General features: G+C 51.1%; 1 protein-coding gene across 6 annotated transcripts in view; it reads right to left on the bottom strand.

Moving 5' to 3' along the window:
- Positions 1 to 22,419, bottom strand: part of DIS3L2 (DIS3 like 3'-5' exoribonuclease 2) — a 362,160-nt gene that overhangs the window by 58,168 nt on the left and 281,573 nt on the right. For all 6 annotated transcript variants that reach the window (XM_021074517.1, XM_021074521.1, XM_021074518.1 and 3 more), the window contains 1 exon segment: positions 17,625 to 17,858. In XM_021074517.1, coding sequence (XP_020930176.1) covers positions 17,625 to 17,858 — 234 coding nt within the window.

The following is a 22,419-nucleotide window of genomic DNA, read 5'->3' as shown; positions in this document are numbered from 1 at the left end:
TCCTGAATCTGCTCAGGTGTGTCTTTGTTAATGGAATTGTTTTCTGAAAGAAACTTCTGGGGCCAGGAAATAAGTGGAGAACCTAAGTGTAAATCCTAAAACTAAAAAACTCTCAGATGAAAACACTGTGACCTGAGAGGTCAATCAAAGATTTCCTAGATGGACACCAAAAGCACAGTCCACACAAGAAAAAAAATCCAATAAACTCGCCTTCATCAAAATGTAAAATTTTTCCTCTTTGAAAGAGGATAAAAAGATAAGCCAGAGAGACTGAAGAAACAAAAGAATGGAAAGACGAGCCGAAGACATACAAAATCGCAAAGCGGACGGAGGATTCATACTCAAAACGTAAAAAGAACTCTCAACACTCACTAGTAAGAAACCAAGCAACCCAATTAAGACATGGGCAAAAGACATAAAGATACACATCACAAAAAAAGATACGCAGACAGAAAAGATGCACATGCAGATGCTCCACGTCATTAGTCATCAGGGAAGCGCCAATTACCCCCAGGATGAAAGACATGACGCACCTGTCTGCATGTCTAAGAACCAAACCAACAGAACCCCCGACAATTCCAAGTGCCGATAAGTGTGTAAAGAAACAAACTATCATACACTACTGGTGATGGGTACAGCCGCTCCGGAAAACAGTTGGGCATTTTTTTTTTTCTTTGTAGGGCCACACCTGCGGCACATAGAAGTTCCTGGGATAAGGATTGAATCGGAGCTGCAGTTGCCGGCCTACACCACAGCCACAGCCCTGCCAGATCCAAGCTGCATCTGTGATCTACGCTGTAGCTCATGGCAACACTGGATCCTTAACTCACAAAGCGAGGCCCAGGATCAAACCCAAATCCTCACAGAAACTATGTTGAGTTCTTTGTTGTTGTTGTTTTAGGGCCCCACCCGCAGCATATGGAGGTTCCCAGGCTAGGGGTCAAAATGGAGCTATATCTGCCGGCCTACACCACACCCACAGCAATGCCATATCTGAGCCGCGTCTGCAACCTACACCACAGCTCATGGCAACACCAGATCCTTAACCCACTGAGCAAGGCCAGGGATCGAACCCTCATGCTCATGGATGGATACCAGTTGGGTTCATTACCGCCACGATGGGAACTCCTAATTGGATTCTTAATGCACTGACCCACAAGGAGAACTGTGGTTTGGCAATTTTTTAATCAAGTTAAATATATGCTTGCCTTATGACCCAGCAATCCTCCTTTCTGGGTATTTCCCCAAGTGAAATGAAAATGTAACCATCATGCAAAAGCCAGTAGGCAAATGTTTATGGCAGCATTATTCATAATCTCCCCAAATGTCATTCAATTGGTAAATGGGAAAACTGTGGAACAGCTATTCCATGGAATAGCCTCTGCATGAAAGAGGAATGATACACCAAAACCTCAAGCGTAGGATGCTGGGTCGAAGAAGCTAGACTCAAAAGCTGGCCACTGTCGGAGTCCACGGATGCGTCCTTCTGCAAAAAGCAAAACTGCAGGGACAGAAAACAAAGGCGTGGGAGTTCCCCGCACGGCTCAGCGGGAATGAATTGGACTGGCATCCATGGGGATTCAGGTTCAGGCCTCGCTCAGTGGGGAGGATGCGGCACTGCCCTGAGCTGGGCTGCAGACACAGCTCAGATTCCACATGGCTGTGGCTGGGGCGTAGGCGGGCGGCTCCAGCTCTGATCGACCCCTAGCCTGGGAACTTCTATATGTCCCGGATGTGGCCCTAAAAAGACAAGGAACAAAAAAAAGAGTGGTTGCCAGGGGCTGAGGGTAAGGAGAGGAGTTGACTCCAAAGGGCTGTGCCCGCATTTTCCAGGATGATGGAACGTTCTATGTCTTGCTTGTAGTATGTGTAGCTTGTAGAACTGAATACTAAAAAGAGTGAGTTTTCCTGTATGTAAATTACACCTGACTTGGGAAAGAAAGTACTTCTGACTGAAAATGTGGCTGCTGGGTCCAGTGCTTAAGGTGTGCGGAGACCCCAGTGACAGCAGAGGGAAGTCCCTTCCTCTCATAGAAACGACAAAAAAAGGCCTCAAGAGTTGATTGAACCCACAAGCAGTGAAAGAAATGCCAGCTGAAACAAAAACAAAACACCATTTCCAACCCATCATATTAACAAAGATTAGATAAAAGCCACAAAACTCTCCATTTGGTGAGAGGCAGTGACAATGCACTATTGTTCCTTGCTGGGGAAAGCCTAAATTAGTATCCACCAGCTTGTGTCAAAAGCTCTAAAAATGTACATGCTTTTGGATACCTAGACAAATGTCATTACTAGGTGATGGGTGATTAATGGCTATTTTGGGTTCACTTGCGTTTTTTCATTTTTGTCTTTTTTAGGGCCCCACCCATGGCACATGGAAGTTCCCAGGCTAGGGGTGGAATCTGAGCTACAGCTGCCGGCCTACATCACAGCCACAGCAATGCCAGATCTGAGCTGCATCGACAGCCTATGCCGTGCCAGATCCCAACTGTGTCTTCGACCTACACCACAGCTCACAGCAACGCCAGATCCTTAATCCAACGAGTGAGGCCAGGGATGGAACCCAACGTTCTCATGGATACCAGTTGAGTTCTTAACCTGCTGAGCCACAACAGGAACTCTTGGGCTTACCCGTTAATGTAAAATTCTTATAACACAAACACATTACTTTTATAATAAAAGTTAATAAAAAAGTGAAAGTATCACAGAAAAATAATTATTCCCTTTAAGCCAGTCATTCTAAGACTGTATGCCTAAGGAAATGATCCAAAATGACTTTTGAATATTACGCATCAGAATATTAATTGCAGTGTTATTTACAGTAGCAAAAACTGAAAACAACCTAGCGGTGACAACATCGGGGACGGGTTGTGTAAGCTGTGCTGTGTCTGTACAAGGGGAATATTTTGCGTCTCTTGTTTGAGTGATGCAATTCTACCTCCTTCCCTTCCTTGCTCACATATCTTGCCCGCTCTCCCCTGTTAATGAATCCAGCACGGACTCCGGACTCCCGAGCGCTTCGAGACACACCCCGTTTCATCCCTTAATCTTTTACTGCGGTGCTCCTTCCACCCCACCCCACACCCCACTGCCCCCAACTGAGCAGCAGGAGCCCCCCCCCGCCCCCATTTCAGCTCCTCCCCTGCATCCAGACCCACCTGGCGGATCACAAACCGGGGTTGGGGAGGGGTGGCTGCACCGTGGCCCGTCCTGGGTTCCTGGGTTCGTCCCTGTTCGAGGCAGCTCTTTTGTGAGGACAGAACTAGGGCCCTTCTCAGCACCTGGGCACACAGCTAACACCCATTTGGTGTTAGGTGGCAGGGACGGGTCTACGAGTTTCACGGGTGCAAGTCATTTAACCCAACAGCAGCCCTGTGGCACGGGTACTGTTATCACTGTACCGCGGTTGCCTCTGGAACACGTTCTGTCTTTTTACTCATGATTATCTTAGGAAACAAGCACAGAAAAGCCAGAGCGGCGCAGCTAGGGGAGAGTCGGGGTTGGAACCTGGGGGGCTGGATGAAGGACAGATGCTCACAAGCTCTACAGGTTCTTGTCACTGACTTGACGCTGGTGGCCACAGGAGAGCTGAGTCGGGGCCTTGGGCAGAGCCTGGAGCAGCAGCATGTACCCCAAAGGAGTTCGGAACTAGGCCTGCGGGCAAGCAGGTCAGATCTCCACAGGGACCAAGAAGTCCTTAGCCACCAGGAGGCAGGAACCCAGGCCTCATGGCCAGGCGGGTGCGAGGGGCTCAGGCAGAGGGCTGTTGCCCTTCTGAGCTCAGGTGTGTGTCCCCTGCAGGGCAGCCGGGGAGGCAGGAAAGGCTGCGAGCTTGGCTGGATGGAAGCTTATAGGAAAAGCTAAGGCCCGGGCCCTGACTGGGGTGGAGGGCAGGGGAAGGGAAGAGCGGGCTCATGGTCATTTCCAGAACAAAACGGATTGTAGCAAATTAGTTTTAAAGCGCCTGGTGGCCAAGTAGGCGTTCTCGGAGCTCAGAAACAGCTCCCTGTGCAAACGTACTTCAAACCCAGTAGCCTGTTCTTCATTAGCAAACTGTTATACTTAGGAGACTACCAATTTAATGGGGATCAGAAACCAGCTGGGATTTCCTCCCCGGGTGTCACCCCTCTGGTCTCCACCCATTTCCCCCCAACTCTGGCACATTTCCTGCCCCACCCCCTCCTCGAGGAGGGGCTCACAATTCAAGGGGCAATGAAATCATTTGTAATTTACTTTTAGCATTTCTAGTGTTTTCTAACAGCAAATTGCTAATTTCTATGTTGTACAGTAGTAGACTTTTAAAAACAGAATGACCCTTCCACACGCAGCCCAAACTCAACTTTTCCTGGGCCACCCCTGGGGGCTTTTTGTGTCTCTATTCTGTCCCTTAAGCCACTCTGAAGGCTGGGACATGAGCGCTGGGGCCACGTTCTAATCTCTTGGTCCCAATATCCAGCAGAGTCCTTTGTACCTGGTAGATATATGTTTTTTAATACGAGAAATTAAAAACATAAGTCAAAACGTCTCAAGCTATGAAATACTCTTAAAGCTCTTAAATTCTCTTTGGTTAAAAGTGTCTGGCATGTCTCACTGAAGAGAGGAAAGCAAGAAGTAGTTCACAACAAAACAACGGTGTTACAGCAACACCATTCTTTAAACACGTGGGCATTTCTCGAGGAGCAGCAGGGCCACGTCTTCCAGTTCTAGACTGCAGAATGGGCACGGTGTCCTCGAGCACCCGCTGACCCCGGGGCACTGACCGCGGGGGCATTTTGGTGCGAGAGCAGATTTTAGTGCGCCTCTTCTGCAGGCTGATGGGTGAGCAAGGTATCTGCCTTCTACACAGATCAGGAGCGCGGGCAGGGAGGGAGGCTGGCACGGGGGAGGCAGCCTCTCTGAAGTGGCTTCTGGCTTCCAGAGGACGTGGGGCAAGGGGGCGCGGGGAGCAAGTGGAGGCCCAGGCCATGCAAAGGCAGGAAGGAGGAGTGAGGAAGGGAGATGGGTTGGTGGGACACAGGGTCCCCCACACTCAGGCCCCATCACCAAGAGGCTTTTGGATCTGATGGAACAACCCACTCGGTCTCCAAGGCTGGTCTGAGGTCAACACGACGGAAAGGTTTTCCACAAACCTCAACCAGATCGATGTCAGAGGCCGTCCCGAACTGGGAAACTGTGTCTTCCCTTTGTTTTGGTGCTAAAATGTTTTCATTTATAAAATCGTGGAGGATGGTAACTGACTTTTAAAGAAATTGTTTTTGTGTGCCAAAAAAAAAAAAAAAAAAAAACCCCTAGAAATCTTATCTTATCCCAGAATATTAATGGAAATCTCATTATCCATGACACCTGCTTAAGGGGACAGCAGGTTCTGGAGCGACAGGTGAAAGCAGCTTTTGGGGGGCACTCAGCCTGGCAGCGGAGTTGAGACAGACAGCTAGCAGAACAGCAGCAGAGCCCCCGGCTCGCAGAGCGCAATCAGCTGGGCCTGGCCCAAGAAGCCGTCATGGTTGAAATCTAAGGATCAGCTGCACGGTTCCCTTTCCCCAGCGCAGGTTTTACTAACGTCAAAGGATTCCATGCCTCTTATGTAGCCGTTTGGCTCTCACTGGAGTGACGTGGGGTGTGACATGGGGCAGAGTGAGGACGTGCAGGGCGTCCTGCGAACAGAAGGGGAGCGTCCTCCCCGTGAGCACAGCGACCCACCAGACAGGGCCCTGGAGGAGCCAAACCTGTGCCGTCCACCAGGGCCGCTAACCTGAAAGGCGGGGCACCGGCCCTTGTCCGGCTCAGCCCCCAGCAGTTTCCCACGCGTCGCCCTGTCAGAGGGAGAGCCCCCTCGGTCTCACTTCACGGCCCCCTGGAAATGCCAGGGAGTCAGGTCTGAATCATCTGGGCACGCTCTTCAGGCCCAGCTGGGAGGGGAGTGTGCTTCTCAGAGGGCCCAGCAGCAACCAACGCAGAACCTCCGTCCTGTGAAATCAATTCCACGAAAAGCAAATCCAGGCTGGGGTCAGAATTCACACAGGGAGAATTAGGCTGGGGACCCAGCGTGGTAAACGAATCATCTCCACCTCATCACGGGGGTGGGGAATGGCAGCTAACACTAAAACACCCCAGGAGGACCCTTTCCGAGGGGCAGGTGGGGGGACTCGGTGCCCACCTTTCCAAGCCTGGGCATCTCCATTCCTGGAGTGGTGCCTGGGGGTGGGGGGGGCTCTCTGCCTTCTCCTGGAGAGCCTCTTGTGCCAGGCTCCCCGAGGGGCACAGCCTGGTCTGAGGATGCAGAGGTGAACATGGAAGGGCTTAGGACGCCTTAGAAGCACTGCCAGCCCCCCGGGGGCTAAAGCCTCCTGGCTCCTCACACCTGCCCAGGCAGCTCCACCTTGCGCGGGCCCTTGTTACACCATGTTCTAACCCGGTATGCCCTGGCAAGTTATGAAACAGCCAACCCTTTTATTCAAAAGAGGAAACTGCTGTGATTCTTAATGTGCACTTAATTCTCTTACGTAAACACACGTCTCTTCTAGAGCTACAAGCCTTCTCCCAGATCGCAGCTACAGTCATCTTTTAAACAGACCGACGCGTATAGAGAGGCTTAGAGGCCTTAAAAACAGGCGGCAGGGGCTGGCGAGGTAAAGAGGAACAGATACCATCCTTACCCTAAGGAACCCACAGTCTTAGAGAACGGGACAGGGAAGCAAGGGGAAAATGACAAGGCAACGCGATCAGGACAGGTGACAGGTGTAACTAAAGTGCTCCGGGACGAGTTCCCATCGTGGCTCAGTGGTTAACGAATCCCACTAGGAACCACGAGTTGCGGGTTCGATCACTGGCCTTGCTCAGTGGGTTAAGGATCCGGCGTTGCCATGAGCTGTGGTGTAGGTCGAAGATGCAGCTCAGATCCCGCGTTGCTGTGGCTGTGGCGTAGGCTGGCGGCTACAGCTCCGATTGGACCCCTAGCCTGGGAACTTCCACATGCCGTGGGAGCGGCCCAAGAAATGGCAAAAAGACTGACTAAATAAATAAATAAATAAAGTGCTCGGGGAGCCCTAAGTGGAAGGGATGGACGGGCTGGGCAATGTGAGCGTCTCTGCAACAGGACTTGGGGGTTTAATTCTCAGCTTAAACTTAATCTTAGTTTCTTAGGAAACTAAGAAAGGTTTACAGGGGTGGGGCTTAAACTTAATCTTAGTTTCTTAGGAAACTAAGAAAGGTTTACAGGGGTGGGAATAGAGTCTTTCCCTTCTATAAGGAATGAGCCTGGGTACAGGCGCACAGAGAGGACCAGAAGGCAAGTGAAAAGCCTAGTTTACTTTCTAAAGTTATTACAGAAAGCAGTCTTCAGAGCTCTGCTGAGGACCGACACTGGCCATTCTGTCCAAGAGCAGAAGCATCAGCTCCTGGTCCTCCCCGCCGGCCACCGCACTGGAGGGCACCTGGTAGTGAAGGGTGTCCCGGGACGCGGGACCCAGCACCCCCGGGCCCCAGTCTCTCTCTGCCTCTGGCTATTTTCTGCTTCCTCTAATCAGCCCAATCAGAGTTTCTTTTTACAGCATTAACCTCTGGGCTGTGCCAAATGCTTGCACTGGCTCAAGCTGCCTTCTCTTAACCTGAGCTCTAGCAGCGATAGAGGGAATATTTGGATCTCAGTCTGGCTCGTGCGTCCATTTCTCAGTGGGCTCGGGACTCAGAAGGGAGAGGGGGGTGAGGGATTACACCCCTTGAATCTCACCAGGGTGGGCCTTGGGTGCCTTTCAGCCCCTTTCACCCATCATGCCCTTCACCTCGATCACCTGGGATTCGGGGCGGCCCTTCCCCAGCGGCCTTCTTCCGCTAATCCCATCCACCCAGCCTCGGGGTGGGTGCTCCTTTAGCCCTGTGGCAACTCACTCGGCCCTGGCTTCTATCTTACTGAAGGTTCCCGTAAGCGCACAGAGTTCTTCTTCACAAACTCACAAGCCACTGCCTCAGGCTCCTTCACAGAACTGTGGGCAGAACTCGTAACTCGACAGGAGCTCCAGAAATCTCTGTCTAGCGAGGGCCGGAAATCATGTCTGGGTCTGTAGCTTTAACAACTTCCAGAATACTGCTACCTGTATTCCTTCTAACTTTTGAAAATTATGAGTAAATGACTATGAGACATGCCTAAAGGAAGTGTGAGCACATGAAAAGTTTAGGGCTATAATAACAAGCTGCTCAGCAAAGCTACTCGACACTTAATGATAGATGTTCGTCTTTACGTGTGTGCTAACGAGCCACACATAGTGATCAGCTCATACAAGTGGGTGTAATTAGTGTTACTTATACACAACCGGGGCAGGTCTTCAGGTCTGTTTCTTGTCCATACCTTGGGATGCAGACATGCGGATTGCTTTTCCCGACTCCACATGAAACCAAAGCGTGATAACTAAATCAATCTCTGTCTCAAAGCAAAGATTTCAATACCCTGTGATCGGAAACTCCTGCGTATTCATGTGCCCTCTCTTCCAGAGGCCGTCCTAGATGGCCTGGGTGCTCACGGCTCAAAAGAGCACAGATGCTTGGCTGTGGATTGATTGATTGATTGATTGATTGATGTCTTTTTGCCTTTTCTAGGGCCGCTCCTGCGGCATATGGAGGTTCCCAGGCTAGGGGTCTAAACAGAGCTCAGAGCCACAGCAACTCGAGATCTGAGCCGAGTCTGCGATCTACACCACAGCTCACGGCAACGCCAGATCCTCGACCCGCTGAGCAAGGGCAGGGATCGAACCCGCAACCTCATGGTTCCTAGTCGGATTCGTTAACCACTGTGCCATGACGGGAACTCCTGTGGATTTATTTATAAATGGGGGGGATAGATCAAAATGAAAATTTTGCCAACAGGATTATTATGAAACTGGTACCTGGGAAAAAGGGGGGAAAACTGACAGGATGATAAATATTCTTTAAGCCTCCCTGATTCTACAACTATCTCCATGACTGAAGTAACGCAACGCCTGTTAACATTTAAGCGGGGAGTTCCTGCTGTGGCACAGCAGGTTAAGGATCTGATGTTGCTGCAGCTATTGCTTGAGTTGCAGCTGTGGCTCAGATTCGATCCCTAAGCCATATGCTGTGTGTGCGGCCGAAAAAGAGAAAAAAAAAAAAAAAACAGAAAAGAGAAAGAAACCAAAAACATTTAACCAGAAGCCCTGAATTTCTAGTGAAAGCGTTCCTGTACTGTTTTGAAGGGTAGCAATTCTTATGGTGACAGAGATGACACAAAGCAACTCTGTTATTTTTAGTCTTCATTCGATTCCCTTATAATTATTCACGTCAGGCCAACCCAAACAGGGCCTGAAAGCTACACACAGGAGCTAAGAGCAGCAAAAAAGGCTAGTGAAGTTATAACTGAAAATGCAACCAGAGTTCTCGCACCACTTCAAACACAATGGGTCTCTTACTGAGTCTAATGAGTAGAAAGAAGGACGGACCTGAGTGCGCGGAGTGCGGGGAGGTCTCTCCAGCCTGGAGAGTTTAGCAAGAGGCTTTCAACCACCTCTCGGTCATTTTACATTTTAGGGCTCTTATGAGTAGCTGTTAATAACGGCCAGTGCGAATAGGCAGAGCCTACGGTGTGACACAGTGAACGATACAAAGATGAAGACATAATCCAAGGTCACACTCACTGGGACATTTCAGGAGACCCAGTCTGACTCAGAGAGAGACGGAGACAGACCCAGTCCCCCCTCTTCCCCCACCCCAACCCCCGGTGTAAGCAGAGAACTCCTGACAGGTACTTCCATCACAGATGCCCTATTCACAGGCTAATGGACAGAGGATAAATTGCTAGGATCTTTCTGGAAGGGAATGTGGCAGTGTTTCAAAAATTCTTTTTTTTTTTTTGGTCTTTTGTCTTTTGAGGGCCACACCCACAGCATAGGGAGGTTCCCAGGCTAGGGGTCTAATCGGAGCTGTAGCAGCCAGCCTACATCACATCCACAGCAACTCAGGATCTGAGCCACGTCTGCAACCTACACCACAGCTCACGGCAACGCCAGATCCTTGACCCGCTGAGTGAGGCCAGGAATCGAACCTGCAACCTGGTGGTTTCTAGTCAGATTCATTTCCGCCGTGCCACAATGGAACTCCTCTCAAAATTCTTAAATGTGTCTATTTTCTGACCCTATCACCATGGTTCCGGGACTATCCTAAAGAAATAACCAGAGATCAGGGTAAAGATTTATGAACACAGGTGGCCATCGCACTACTTGTGGCATCAAAAAATCAGGAAGTAAATGTCCACAATGGGAGCATGGGTAAATGGTTAAGGGCATATTCGTATGGCAGAATGTTACATCAGCACTGTAATGCTTTAGAAGAATTTTGAGGAGTTCCCGTCGTGGCTCAATGGTTAATGAATCTGACTAAGAACCATGAGGTTGTGGGTTCGATCTCTGGCCTTGCTCAGTGGGTTAAGGATCCGGCGTTGCCGTGAGCTGTGGTGTGGGTTGCAGTCATGGCTTGGATCCCGTGTTGCTGTGGCTCTGGCGTAGGCCAGTGGCTACAGCTCCGATTCGATCTTCAGCCTGGGAACCTCCATGTGCCGCAGGAGCTGCCCAAGAAATGGCAAAAAGAAAAAAAAAAAAAAAAAAAAAAAGAATTTTGACTGACATGGGAGAAACCTACTATATAATATTAAACAGCAGAATATAAAAATTATAGTATGCTGGAGTTTCCTTTGTGGCTCAGCAGTTAATGAACCCAACTAGGATCCATGAGGATGCGGGTTCAATCCCTGGCCTCATTCAGTGGATTAAGGACCCAGCGTTGCCATGAGCTGTGGTGCAGGCCACAGATGCAACCTGGATCCCGTGTGGCTATGGCTGTGGCTGTGGCTGTGGCATGGGCCAGCAGCTGCAGCTCCGATTTGACCCCTAGCCTGGGAACTTCCATATGCCATGGGTGTGGCCCTAAAAAAAAAATTACATGTATGCTATGCTAACCACTTGTTCCTCTTACCATAAAATTTAGTTCTGGAAAATTCATAAGAATTCATAAGAATGCTAAGAAATCATCATATACCAAAATATTACCAGCGGTTATTTCTGGGTAATGAAATTACAGGTGATTCTGATCCTTCTTTGTACTGCTGTATTTTCTAAACTTTCTAACATTAGAATATACTCAGATACTTTTCTACAAGCACAGGGATGCGCTTTTGCTTTTATGATCGAATGTATAGCTTCTTTCTAAGGAGGAAGTGCGGATGAAGCACTGAGTAGGAGGAAGAGTTTCTCGCCCTCCTGTCTGTCTGGTGCCACATGGCTGCCCATCCTAGAGCCCTCCCCTCTGCAGCTCATTTCTCTGCAGCTTAGGGGCCACCCAGATGGCTACCTTGAGGTCCCCCACTGACCACCAGACCTCTGCACTCACACGTTCATGCTACATCTTCACCTGCTCTGTCTCCGGGGGCGCCTCATTCTCAGTGAAAGCAAGCATCTGCTTTCTCCTCCACTCTCTTATGCTAAGATATTGCCTGGTTAGTAGGTGATGCTGTATCAAGGCCGGTGCCTGAACCTGAAATCCGGTTCCCTGATTCAACTCTCCTCCCTCCCCTCGGCCCCTCCCTTCCACATCTGATCAGACAGTTGGTTAAGGCTTTGCCAATCTTCCTTCCTTCTTCTCTCGGACCTATAATTTCCTCTCTCCCCGAGTCTGTCTCAGGTTGGCATTTGTCATTTCTCTCTTGGAATATAAGCTTCCATTACTTTCTCGTCTCTCAGTCTGCTCCCCAGACTGCAGCCAGCAGCTCTTTCTACAGCACAGTTCTGATCCCTTCCCTCCTGTCTGGAATCACCCCATGGCGCCCCAGCCCATTCCCGCAGACCTCAAGGCCTTGCCCTGCCTCCTCCTCCAGCTGCTCTCTCGCTGCACTCCACGCCACACAACCTGGGACAACCTGGCACCCCCCGCAGGTGCCACCTCTCGCCCCTTCCACGCCTGCATGGGCGGTTTGCCTGAGATGCGCCCCCTTGCATTCAGAGCCTGGCTAGCCCCAGGAGTCTGTTAGAAGCCTTGGTGTCCACTGCTCCTTGTGGGAAACCTTCCCTGATCCCGAGACTGGGCCCGTCCTCTTCGAGGCAGCGGCACTGCGCCCTGGGCCAGCTCTGTCACAGCACCTTACATTTTCTGTGTGGTCTGCTGGCTCCTTCACCGCACTACAAGCTGAAGAGCTGGGACTGCTCCTGTCCAGCATCTACCACATGCTTGCTTTCTGTACCCAATGAATGCTTTCTGAAGACACACTGAGCGAAGGGGTCTGTGACTAGGAATATGGAGACCAGGTCTACAAACACAGCCAACCGCCTGGTCAACAGCTTACTCTTGCGCTTGAATGACGATGTAGCATGATCGAGGAAGAGCCAGACAGGAGTTCCCTGGTGGCCTGGCGCGTTAAGGACCTGGCATTGTCACTGCTGTGGCTCTGGTCACTGCTGTGGTGTGGGGTCGATCCCTGGCCTGGGAACTTACACGTGTAGCAGGCACAGCCAATAAATAAATCAAAGAAAGAGCCGGACAGGATGATTATGGCTCTCCTGACCTTGACCAAATATCACACTGTTCAGAAATTAAACCGTGGAGAGCTGGCATGCTCGCTTCTTAGCAAGCAGATGATAGAGAAGGACCAGAAATGTTAACTATATTTTTACATGCATGACGCAACAAAATACATACAGCAATAGGGATGGGGCGGGGGGAGAAACGCCACATAGCTCCCTCAGAGCCACGTTCGGCTGTGACAGTCCCCACCTTCGCGGTACCTTACGAGAGGGCGGAGCCAGCGTTTCTGCAAGGGGGCTCAAGAAGACCGGGTGGGTGGGAGAAGCGCTAACTGTGAAGAGGCTGCAGAGCCTGCAGAGGTAGGAAATGAAGAACCACTGCTCTTTCTGCTTCAGGCTAATGAAAGCTACCTGACCGTAAATACGGTAAGGGAACTGGTGCTAAACGGATGCATTCCTTTACTTCTAGCCTCCGACTGGACCTGCTAAGCGTGGCACTCATCAAAGGAATAATTTACTTAATGGCACGAAACCATCCCGAGAGGTAACGGAGCACGACTGTCCCCTATTACCCAGGCCGACTCCCCAGTGTCGGGGCGCAGGCTGCTGAGGCTGCCTGGGGAAGAGAGTGGATTTCCTTCAAGCGGGGGTCAGCACACGAGGACGGCACGTCAAATTTGGCCTACCACCTGCTTTTTGGACAGCCCACCAGCTAGGAACGGTTTTCACATTTTTTAATGATTCAAAAATAATCCAAAGAAGAAGGCTCTTTTATGACACGACATTCCAATTTCAGTGTCCTTCAAGTCTTATTAGAACACAGCCACACAGCATCTGTCTGCCCCTGGCTGCTTTCACATGGCAACAGCAGGGCTGAGCAGTTGAGAGAGGTCAGATGGCCCATCACTGGCTCTTTTCAGAAAGTCGGCTGACCCCTGCCTTAAAGGCTGGGCTGGGCCAAGGTCACCCATGTGAGCGTTCCCCACCAGCTTGTGTCCCAAGGTATCTGAAAATTGCTTCCACCACTATGTTTATCTTTACAGTCGAGTCCCCTCAAAGAAACTGTCTGAAGTTTGGGCTTCCAGACTGTGCCAGGTGGGATTCATACGAAATGCAGCTGAGACTTCAGCAAAGGCTCCTTGGTGTGGAGGACTTGGCCTAAGAAAATGGAGCCATCACATTTTCTCCACGACAACTTCCTCTAAATTCAGAAAGTCAGCAGCTCAGTAGGAGCCATTCGCATCCCCTGACCACCTGCCAGGGACCCCAGAAGTGGCACAGCTTCCTGCAGTCATGCCCATTTCTCCAGTGGCCTCTAGGCACCATCACCTGACGGAGGAAGGTCGGGCTGCAGAGAAAGTGCCAGAGAGCTCCAGGTGGAGTTTTCTGAAAATGGTCAATATCCCCTAAGATGTTTTGGTTTGGGGGTTCTATTTAGCACCCTGCTAGCCTCCCTTATCATCCTTTAGGAAGGCAGCGGCTAGGGCAGAGAACTCCAAAGAAGGGCAGGCCTTGTCACCCTGTCACGTCAGAGTCAGGCAGTGTCACTGTCATCTCCACTCCCAGGAGGGGGCAGGCTGCCAGGTCTGTACAAACAGAAGTGCCAGGAAGCTGTCAGGCAGGCCAGAGTCACCGAGCAAGAACCGGAGCAGGACTGGGGGCGTCTCAGTCTCCTTCCCAAAGTTCGAGATTTGCGTGTGACTCTAAGCCAGTACGATTACTTTTACTACACACACAAAAGTCGGGGGCCCCTTTACTTTATGAAAATCTCCTTTTAAGAAATAGGAGTGGCGTGTGTTATAAATATACCAGCACAAACATCTGAATTACATTCTAGATTTAACATGGCAGCAGAAAACGGGATTTTAGGCAACTCATCCAACCCAAAGGCTCAGAGAACGCGCGCGTCACCTGCATTTACTTCTGGCGCAGCAGAACAGGAGCGTCATTTCACTGAGCTGGAACCGCCCAGAACTAGGTTCTCGCTCTAGGGTTTCTCCCAGGCATCTGCAGCAGGCAATCCGACCTCGGAGGCAGTGCTTCCCGGTTAGCCTGCTTCACGCCACGGCACACACAGGACTTGCTCGTATTCGATCACCCACCGGGGAAGCACACAGGACTGCAGGCAGGTGGTCCCAGGGCACTGGCGCCAGCCCAGGTGGCGTGAGGCCTGAGGGTGCCCCTTCGCAGGCGTGGGCCCGGCAGCTCTGCCTAAGCTGGAGCCTGCGCTCACCCAGTGAGCAGGCTGCTCTGTGCTTCTGCGGTTACTGTGACCTCTGGCCGCCTGACCTTGACTCAACAAGCAGGCACCCAGTGTCCTCCACCTGATCCAGTCTGGAGAGCATCCTGGGAGGCGGACTTCTTGGAAAGGCAGAGCTGCTGGGTGAGCAGGTTACTCTGCACTCGAGGGCTCAGAGCGGGGCGCGGACCTTGTCCCCTCCCTCGGAGGGCTCTCGTAGAACCTCTCCAATGGAGGCTAGTGCAGAAGGACATACTTTTTAGGACTGCCACCAGTGAAATCAGTAAACTGGGGCAAAGAAACCATCAGACAGCAACCAAACAGCAGGCGATGCCCAAAGCACTGAGGAAAAGTGGATTTTTGTGCGGATGCACGCAGGCTGCAGGCACGGAGAACAAACGTGGTGACTTCTGAAGGGGGCCGTTGAGCTGACTGCTAAAGGACCTTGCCTGTGTCCCTTGCGGCCAGACACTGATGTGCTCTTTCCTCTAGAGCTGTGGTCCACATGCTTGTTTTCTGGGGAACCAGGAATCAACGCCAAGGAGGCAATTCCATTATTTTCAAATCTTAATTAACTGGAACCTAATTAGGACTTGAGGGTTTTTTTTTTTTTTTCCTCACTTTGAAGGAAAACTTTTCTCTCTCAAGTCAGCATGGAGTAAATGAAGGCAAAGTGAACCAAGAGTTGGCTATTGGGATTTCTTGCATACAAGCCACTCATTTAACCTTTGAGAGATTCAGCTTCCTGAATAAATCCGGAGGGCTGATGAGATACAGCTATCTCAAGATACCTTCAGCAATAAGATTCTAGGACACACTGACAGATGGACATCCATCTGAGAGCGCCATCATTCGTCACCCTCCCGCAGCCCTCCTACGGTGAGGGGAGATCACTGAGGGTCTTTTATAGTTTTTAGAGTATTTAACATATTTAACTCGGTCGAACTTGTAACAATCTGATGGGGAGAGGGCTCTAACACGGTATAACACACTCACTTGATGTGCTCAGAGCGGTGGTGGGCTAGTGTCTCCAGAAGCTGGATGGAGAGCGGACCCACACAGGAGAGATACAGAACTGGATGCTTGTCTAACATCATTTATATAAACATACATAGTCACTTTTGTGTGTGTGTGTCTTTTTAGGGTCGCACCCGCAGCACATGGAGGTTCCCAGGCTAGGGGTCAAATTGGAGCCGCAGCCACCAGTCTATACCACAGCCACAGCAACGCAGGATCTGAGCCGAGTCTGCAACCTACACCATAGCTCACGGCAACGCCGAATCCTTAACCCACTGAGCAAGGCCAGGGATCAAACCCGCAACCTCATGGTTCCTAGTCAGATTCGTCAACCACAGCACCAGACAGGAACTCCCTAAACACACATACAGTCACTTTTAAAAAAAATGTAAATCTTTAAAAAAAAAAAAAAGAGTATGCTAATTGGATTTCTACATTGTTCTGAATCAACTACTCATAATTCACTGTCTATAATTTATGGCTTTTGTTTCTTTAGAAGAGAATGAGAACCCAGACGTCTGTAAAGCAATCTGAGTACAGAATTCCACCTGAATTTTATGACTTCCCCCAACTCTTCTATAGTTTTTATACCCAAACAGCAGAATTTTCGAAGGTTGATTTTCATCAAATGCTTCCAAACAGTTTAACTTAGTTTTCATGGAAACGATAGCTTTTTTTAATGCTCGTATTTCACCAGGTTACCTAATATTAAAAGGTAAAAGTGCACCCCTGTACAACTGGCAGAGCCAGGATGGGAATAAAGGGGGCTGGCCCTTGAGGCACTGCCCCCCCATGGGAGCCGAGGTGGAAAGAGGCAGAGCCCTCGCGGCATGTCACAGGCCCTGGTCTCTGTCGTGCAGAGGGAACGGCGAGCACTGGCTGAAGGTGACCGTGGGGCAGCAGGTGAGGAGTTTGGGGAGGCATGTGGAGAGGCTTGTCTAGGGCCTGGGAAGAAGGGCAGGGCTAGAGAGACGGATTTGGGTGGCATCGTCTAATGGGTAGTTAAAGTTGCAAGAAGAGAGGAACTCATTCAGGGAGGGAGTATGGATAGAGGGGGAAGAGAGCGGGGGAGACTCCAGGAAATTCCAGCCTCCACCTCTGCTCGAAGGGGCCAGCAGGACCTCACTGGAGATGTATGAGGAGGAGCAGAGAACCAGGTGAGCCTCAAAGGGCCGAATGCGGGATGGACGTCTAGGAAGCAAGAACTGACACGCATCCTTGAATGTGACAACCTGGCAGCCACCGGTGTGAGAACAGTGTGTTCGCAGCCCCGCAAATGCCCTCACCAGAGGAAGCAGAGGAGATGCTCCATCAGCGCCCACGCTTTTTGTCCCCCACCCGCCCCGGCTCTGCCATCTTCTCAGCAGCCACTCTGCCTGTCTCCCCAGTGACAATCTTTCTTTTGGGCCCGGCCCACAACATGCGGAAGGAAGTTCTGGGGTCAGAAGTCGAACCCACGCCAGAGCAGTAACCAGAGCCACAACAGTGACAACGCCGGATCCTTAACCCATGGAGCCACAACGGACACTCCTGCAGGGGCCTTCCTGAGCAGACAGGTGCGCTCCGGCTGCCTGTGCCCAGGCGGGGGAAGGAGGAGCATCAAAGCCCCACCAGACACCCGGGCGCCCCAAGCGCGGGCAGGGCAGATGATCCCCGCGTCCCAGCAGCCTCCAACTCACTCGCAGGCCCCGGGCAGCAACTATTTGCAACGCCTGCTGAAGAGCATTTGTGCCAGTTTATCACAAAAAGTAGGCTGGAACGCAAACGTTCACTTGGAAAGATTTAAACAAGGCTTCTGGGATCTCTCCAAGTTGAAAGGGTTGTGTTGAGAAGGAGCAGTGACTGACCTGATCCAAACGCAGGGCGCCGTCCGCGAACCGCTGTTTGCGCAGCTCCTTGGCGATGCCGTGGAGGGTCAAGACGGCGCGGTGCACCTCCTCGCCGCTGTGCTCCGGGGAGATGGGGGGCAGCTCCTTCTCGGGGATTTTCCTAGTCGGGCTTTCGATCATGCTCTGTGCATGTTCATAGCTCAGTTTGGTGCAGGAGCGGATGACGGTCCGGCCAAACCATTCGCTGAGGATCTGCAAAGATGGGCAGACGGCGAGGAGAGTTGTTTTCAGCATTTTCTTTCGTGCAACCGTTCATCGGGACACACTCTCCTGAGACTGACTTTGCGCTCAGATGCTGCTTGGTTCTGGCTGGGCACAGAGACCCACCAGACAGGGAGCAGCTACCCTTGGGGAGCCCCGGGCGTGGGCCCTTCAACCATGGGTCTCTAAGCACGCGAAAGGCACAGGCGAGGCCAAGCAGGAGGCTTGGGGTGAAGGGCCTGTTGGAGGCTTTCTCATCATTTGGGGTGAGGGGTCATCAACGTCACACTGGAAGAGAGAAGGGACAGATGCCCAAGGGGGGACAGATGGGGAATCTGAAAGGACCAGATGGGGAGGAAGGAGACAGTGGGGCCCCTGACAGAAGCAGAACACACGTGCAAAGGAGGACGAGGTAGAAAGAGAAAATCAACTCCAACTTGTTCCATTTATGCGGACACAAGGGTCCAAAACAGGGTTTCTCAACCTTGGCACGATGGGGTTGACAGTTCTCTCTGGTGGGGGCTGTCCCCTGCCTGGAAAAACCTTTAGTGGTATCCAGAGCTAGATGCTTGCAGCACCTCCTCCAAACCCTGAATCGACAACCAAAAATGTCCCCAGACATTGCTAAATGTCCCCTGGGGGAAACTCAGCCCAGGTTGAGATCCACTGGGCTCAAAGCAGACAGATGCGAGTTTAGGGGCAGTGCTTGCTGAGTGGTGGGATTGCTACTGGTTTGCGTTTTATGCTTTCGATTTGCATTTTCTCTAATAAGCATGTATTACGTTTGAAACAAACATTAAAATGTATTGGAGACTCCTGAGTCTGAGGTGCAGGGAGGAGACGCAGAGGGGATATGTAGCAGGCGATCGGGGTGTGGCCTGGTCTGGAGGTGGGGATCTGGCATCATCAATAGACGGTCCAAGAAAGAAAGGCTCAGTAGGACAGTCGAGGCTGCATCCTCTGCCTTCATTTGGGGGCAAAGAGAGAAGCTGCGGAAAGGAAACAGCCAAAAACATGAGCGTTCCAAGAAAGGAGAAAGACCAGGAGTGTCCAATGCTGTGAAAAGCAGAAGGAAGATGGCACTTCCCGTGGGAAAGGCACTGCTCGCGTTCCACGTGGCTAGTATTTGACTCACACAGCAACCCTACTGGTATTCTGCAAATGGAGCAACCATGGCACAGCCACATTACATGAGCCACCCAAGGTCATCCACCAGAGAACCATAAAGCCAGGAACTGAACACGGCCCGGCCCGCCCTAGGGTCCGAGCTCTTAACCACCAGTGTATGTCAAATTCCAATTGGGTGTCGAGGAAGATGAAAACAAAGAAAAATCTTTGCATTTAGCATTTGCTTACTGGTGATCTTTAGGAAGGCTATTTTAGGGGAAAAGTATGGGGCAGGGCAGGAAGCAGAGTCCATCTGCAAAGATTTCAGGCACATGCTGGGACTGGATTTCAGAGACGCTGCCACAGTGTGTTCTCTCACCCCCAGGGCAACCAGAGCTCTGCCTTCCATTAGCCTGGCGCACATAGCCCATGTGCCACTCAAACAGCAACACCTGCGTGTGGCTGATGGGAAAAGTTTGGGCAGCTTGGGTTAAGGACAGGCACATGACCAGCAGTGCGGGCAATGCAGTGAGTGCGGATGACCGCTCCCCGAAGGATGGCAGGATAGGAGGGTGCTGAGCACGCAGGACAGAGGGCTGTGCCCTGTCTGCAGGGCAAGGGGAAGAAGCCAGAAGAAAAGGAAGACAAGACTCAAGAGAGCAAAGGGAGCAGGACCCATCCAGGAGAGAGGAAGACAGGCCTGGAGAAAAGGCGGGGAGGAAAGGGGAGGTGAGGGCGAGGCCATCTCGAGGGCAAGAAGAGCGAAGGTGAGAAGGCTCATGTGCGATAGCCCCAATCTCTGGAACAGCATAAGGCAAAGAATGAGGGGTGCTGGGTGGGGTTCAAGGTCATGCAGAGAGTAGAGAAACTCAGAGATAAACGCTTAGGCCAATGTGATTTATGAGCGCGGGAAAGCCAGATGTGCTGAGTGGCAGAGGGGGCTTGGGAGAAGGGAGGGAGCACCGGTCAGCAGCAGAACCCTTCAGCTAGGACCTGCCATCATCATCCTGCCATCATCCCGCCATCGTTATCCCGCCATCATCCCGCCATCGTTGTCCCACCATCATCCAGCCATCATCCCTCCATCATTCCCTCATCATCCCGCCCCTTCCTTTTCATCAACTAAACCATTCTGGTCCCAACCTCAGAGACAGAGCTTCCCAAAAAAGACCATCTGAAGGCTCATACGTGTTCCCAGTGGGGAAAGTGGGGATCCCAGCCCAGAACTGTCTACACCACAAAGCCCTATGGGACACAGTTTCTCTCCTGAGTGGCCAGACCCCTCTGATACCCTCCCCTGCCCTTGAAGGAAGAACCAATCTCTTGAACTGGCAGCCATGAGGCACAGGAAGAGAAAGGCAGCGGGCACTCACATTTCTCTTTGCTTCAGTGCAAAGAGCCTTATGATGAAGAGTCTTGGATCTATAATAGCCAACTTCAATTTTCTTTCTTTCTTTCTTTTTTTTTTTTTTTTTTTTTTTTTGGTCTTTTTGCCATTTCTTGGGCCGCTCCTGCGGCATATGGAGGTTCCCAGGTTAGGGGTCAAATCGGAGCTGTAGCCACCGGACTACACCAGAACCACAGCAACTCGGGATCCGAGCCGCGTCTGCAACCCATACCACAGCTCACGGCAATGCCGGATCCGTAACCCACTGAGCAAGGCCAGGGATCGAACCCGCAACCTCATGGTTCCTAGTGGGATTTGTTGATCACTGAGCCACGATGGGAACTCCCAATTTTCTTTTTTTTTTTTTTTTTTTGTTTTGTCTTTTTGCCTTTTTTCTTGAGCCACTCCTTCGGCATATGGAGGTTCCCAGGCTAGGGGTCCAATTGGAGCTATAAGCCGCCGGCCTATGCCAGAGCCACAGCAATGTGGGATCCGAGCCGCGTCTGCAACCTACACCACAGCTCACGGCAACGCCGGATCCTTAACCCACTGAGCAAGGCCAGGGATCGAACCCTCATGGTTCCTAGTCAGATTCGTTAACCACTGCGCCATGACGGGAACTCCCCAATTTTCAAGAAACCTTCAAACTATACTTTCTGGATTATTCCAAGACTCCTCCTGTCTCGAAATACAAGTGACTCAAATATTGTGCTTGTGGCTCTTCTACTGTGGCAAGCGGGTCCTGAATCTGGCTCTCAGGAGGTGCCTGTGGGTGTGCTGAAGGCAAGAGAAATTGTAGAGCCAATTCTAGGGCTTGTGCAACAGTCCCGGGGGCAAGGCGTGCGTGCAGGTCTCCAGAAGAGTCCCTTTCAAGTTCAGCCCACGCTTGTCCTCCCATCACACCCACATTTCCTGAAAACTCCCCACTGGTGGCCTCGCTCCAGCCTCCTCTAGGATGACGGGGCCGTGACCTATTCATTCTTGTGGTCACAAAGTTTTCCCCCGGAGATTTAGCTTGTTTCCTTTTCTCCATTTCATTCCAAACCCAGTCAGTCAATCCTCCTTCTGTGCGTCCACGTTTGGTTTGACAGTCGGTCTCTAGCTTTGGGGAAACGCTCCTTTCCATTCAATTTCCCTCCTCTCGGGCACCTGGGTCACAGAACATCAGGCCCTTGGGGTTTGTGTCCCCTTTCCTGGAAGGCGCAGGAAAGCCCTGCACACTTACACACGGTAACCACCACACACAGGGCAGGGAGACGTGGCACCCTCGGATTGGATGTTCGTTTTCTGTAAACTGGTGGATCAAGAACTGCTTTATTACAATTTTTTTTAATTAAAAACATTTTTTTTAAAGAACTGCTTTAAAAAGCTCCAGGCCCTCTCCCCTGAAGTATATTTTTGGTCTTTTTAGGGCTACACCCATGGCATATGGAGGTTCCCAGGCTAGGGGTCCAATCGGAGCTACAGCTGCCGGCCTACACCACAGCCACAGCAACGCAGGATCTGAGCCACGTCTGTGATCTACACTGCAGCTCATGGCAACGCTGGATCCTTAACCCACTAAACGAGGCCAGGGGTCAAACCCACATCCTTATGGATACTAGTCGGGTTCTTAACTCACTGAGCCATACCAGGAACACCTCCCCTGATGTATTTAAGGACAAAACTTTGCAGTAAGTTCCACAAGGTTCCAGATACTCTGCCACCTGCAAACTGTGTATCCTGCCTCTCAACAGAGCTTTGCTGCTCCCTCTGAACCCTCTTTTACAGTGTGGAGCCCTGACCAGCGGCCACTTTATTTTTATTTAAAGATTTTTAAAATTTTATTTTATTTTTTGGAGCTGCGCCCATGGCATGAGGGAGTTCCTGGGCCAGGGATCAAACCTGTGCCACAGCAGTGACAATGCCAGATCTTTAACTGCTAGGCCACCAGGATTCCTCTGGGGCCACTTTTAATCCTGAGGTGTTCTTAAGATGTATTAACTGTAACTTGGCAAAATCACAAGTCTCCTACTCCCTATCAAAAGTAGCTAGCAGCACACCCTGGCTGTACTATCC

The sequence above is a fragment of the Sus scrofa genome, chromosome 15 (genome assembly GCF_000003025.6).
Source record: "Sus scrofa isolate TJ Tabasco breed Duroc chromosome 15, Sscrofa11.1, whole genome shotgun sequence".
Classification (NCBI taxonomy): domain Eukaryota; kingdom Metazoa; phylum Chordata; class Mammalia; order Artiodactyla; family Suidae; genus Sus; species Sus scrofa.
Note: the sequence above shows the minus strand (reverse complement) of the source record. Positions and strands in the feature narration are given on the sequence as shown.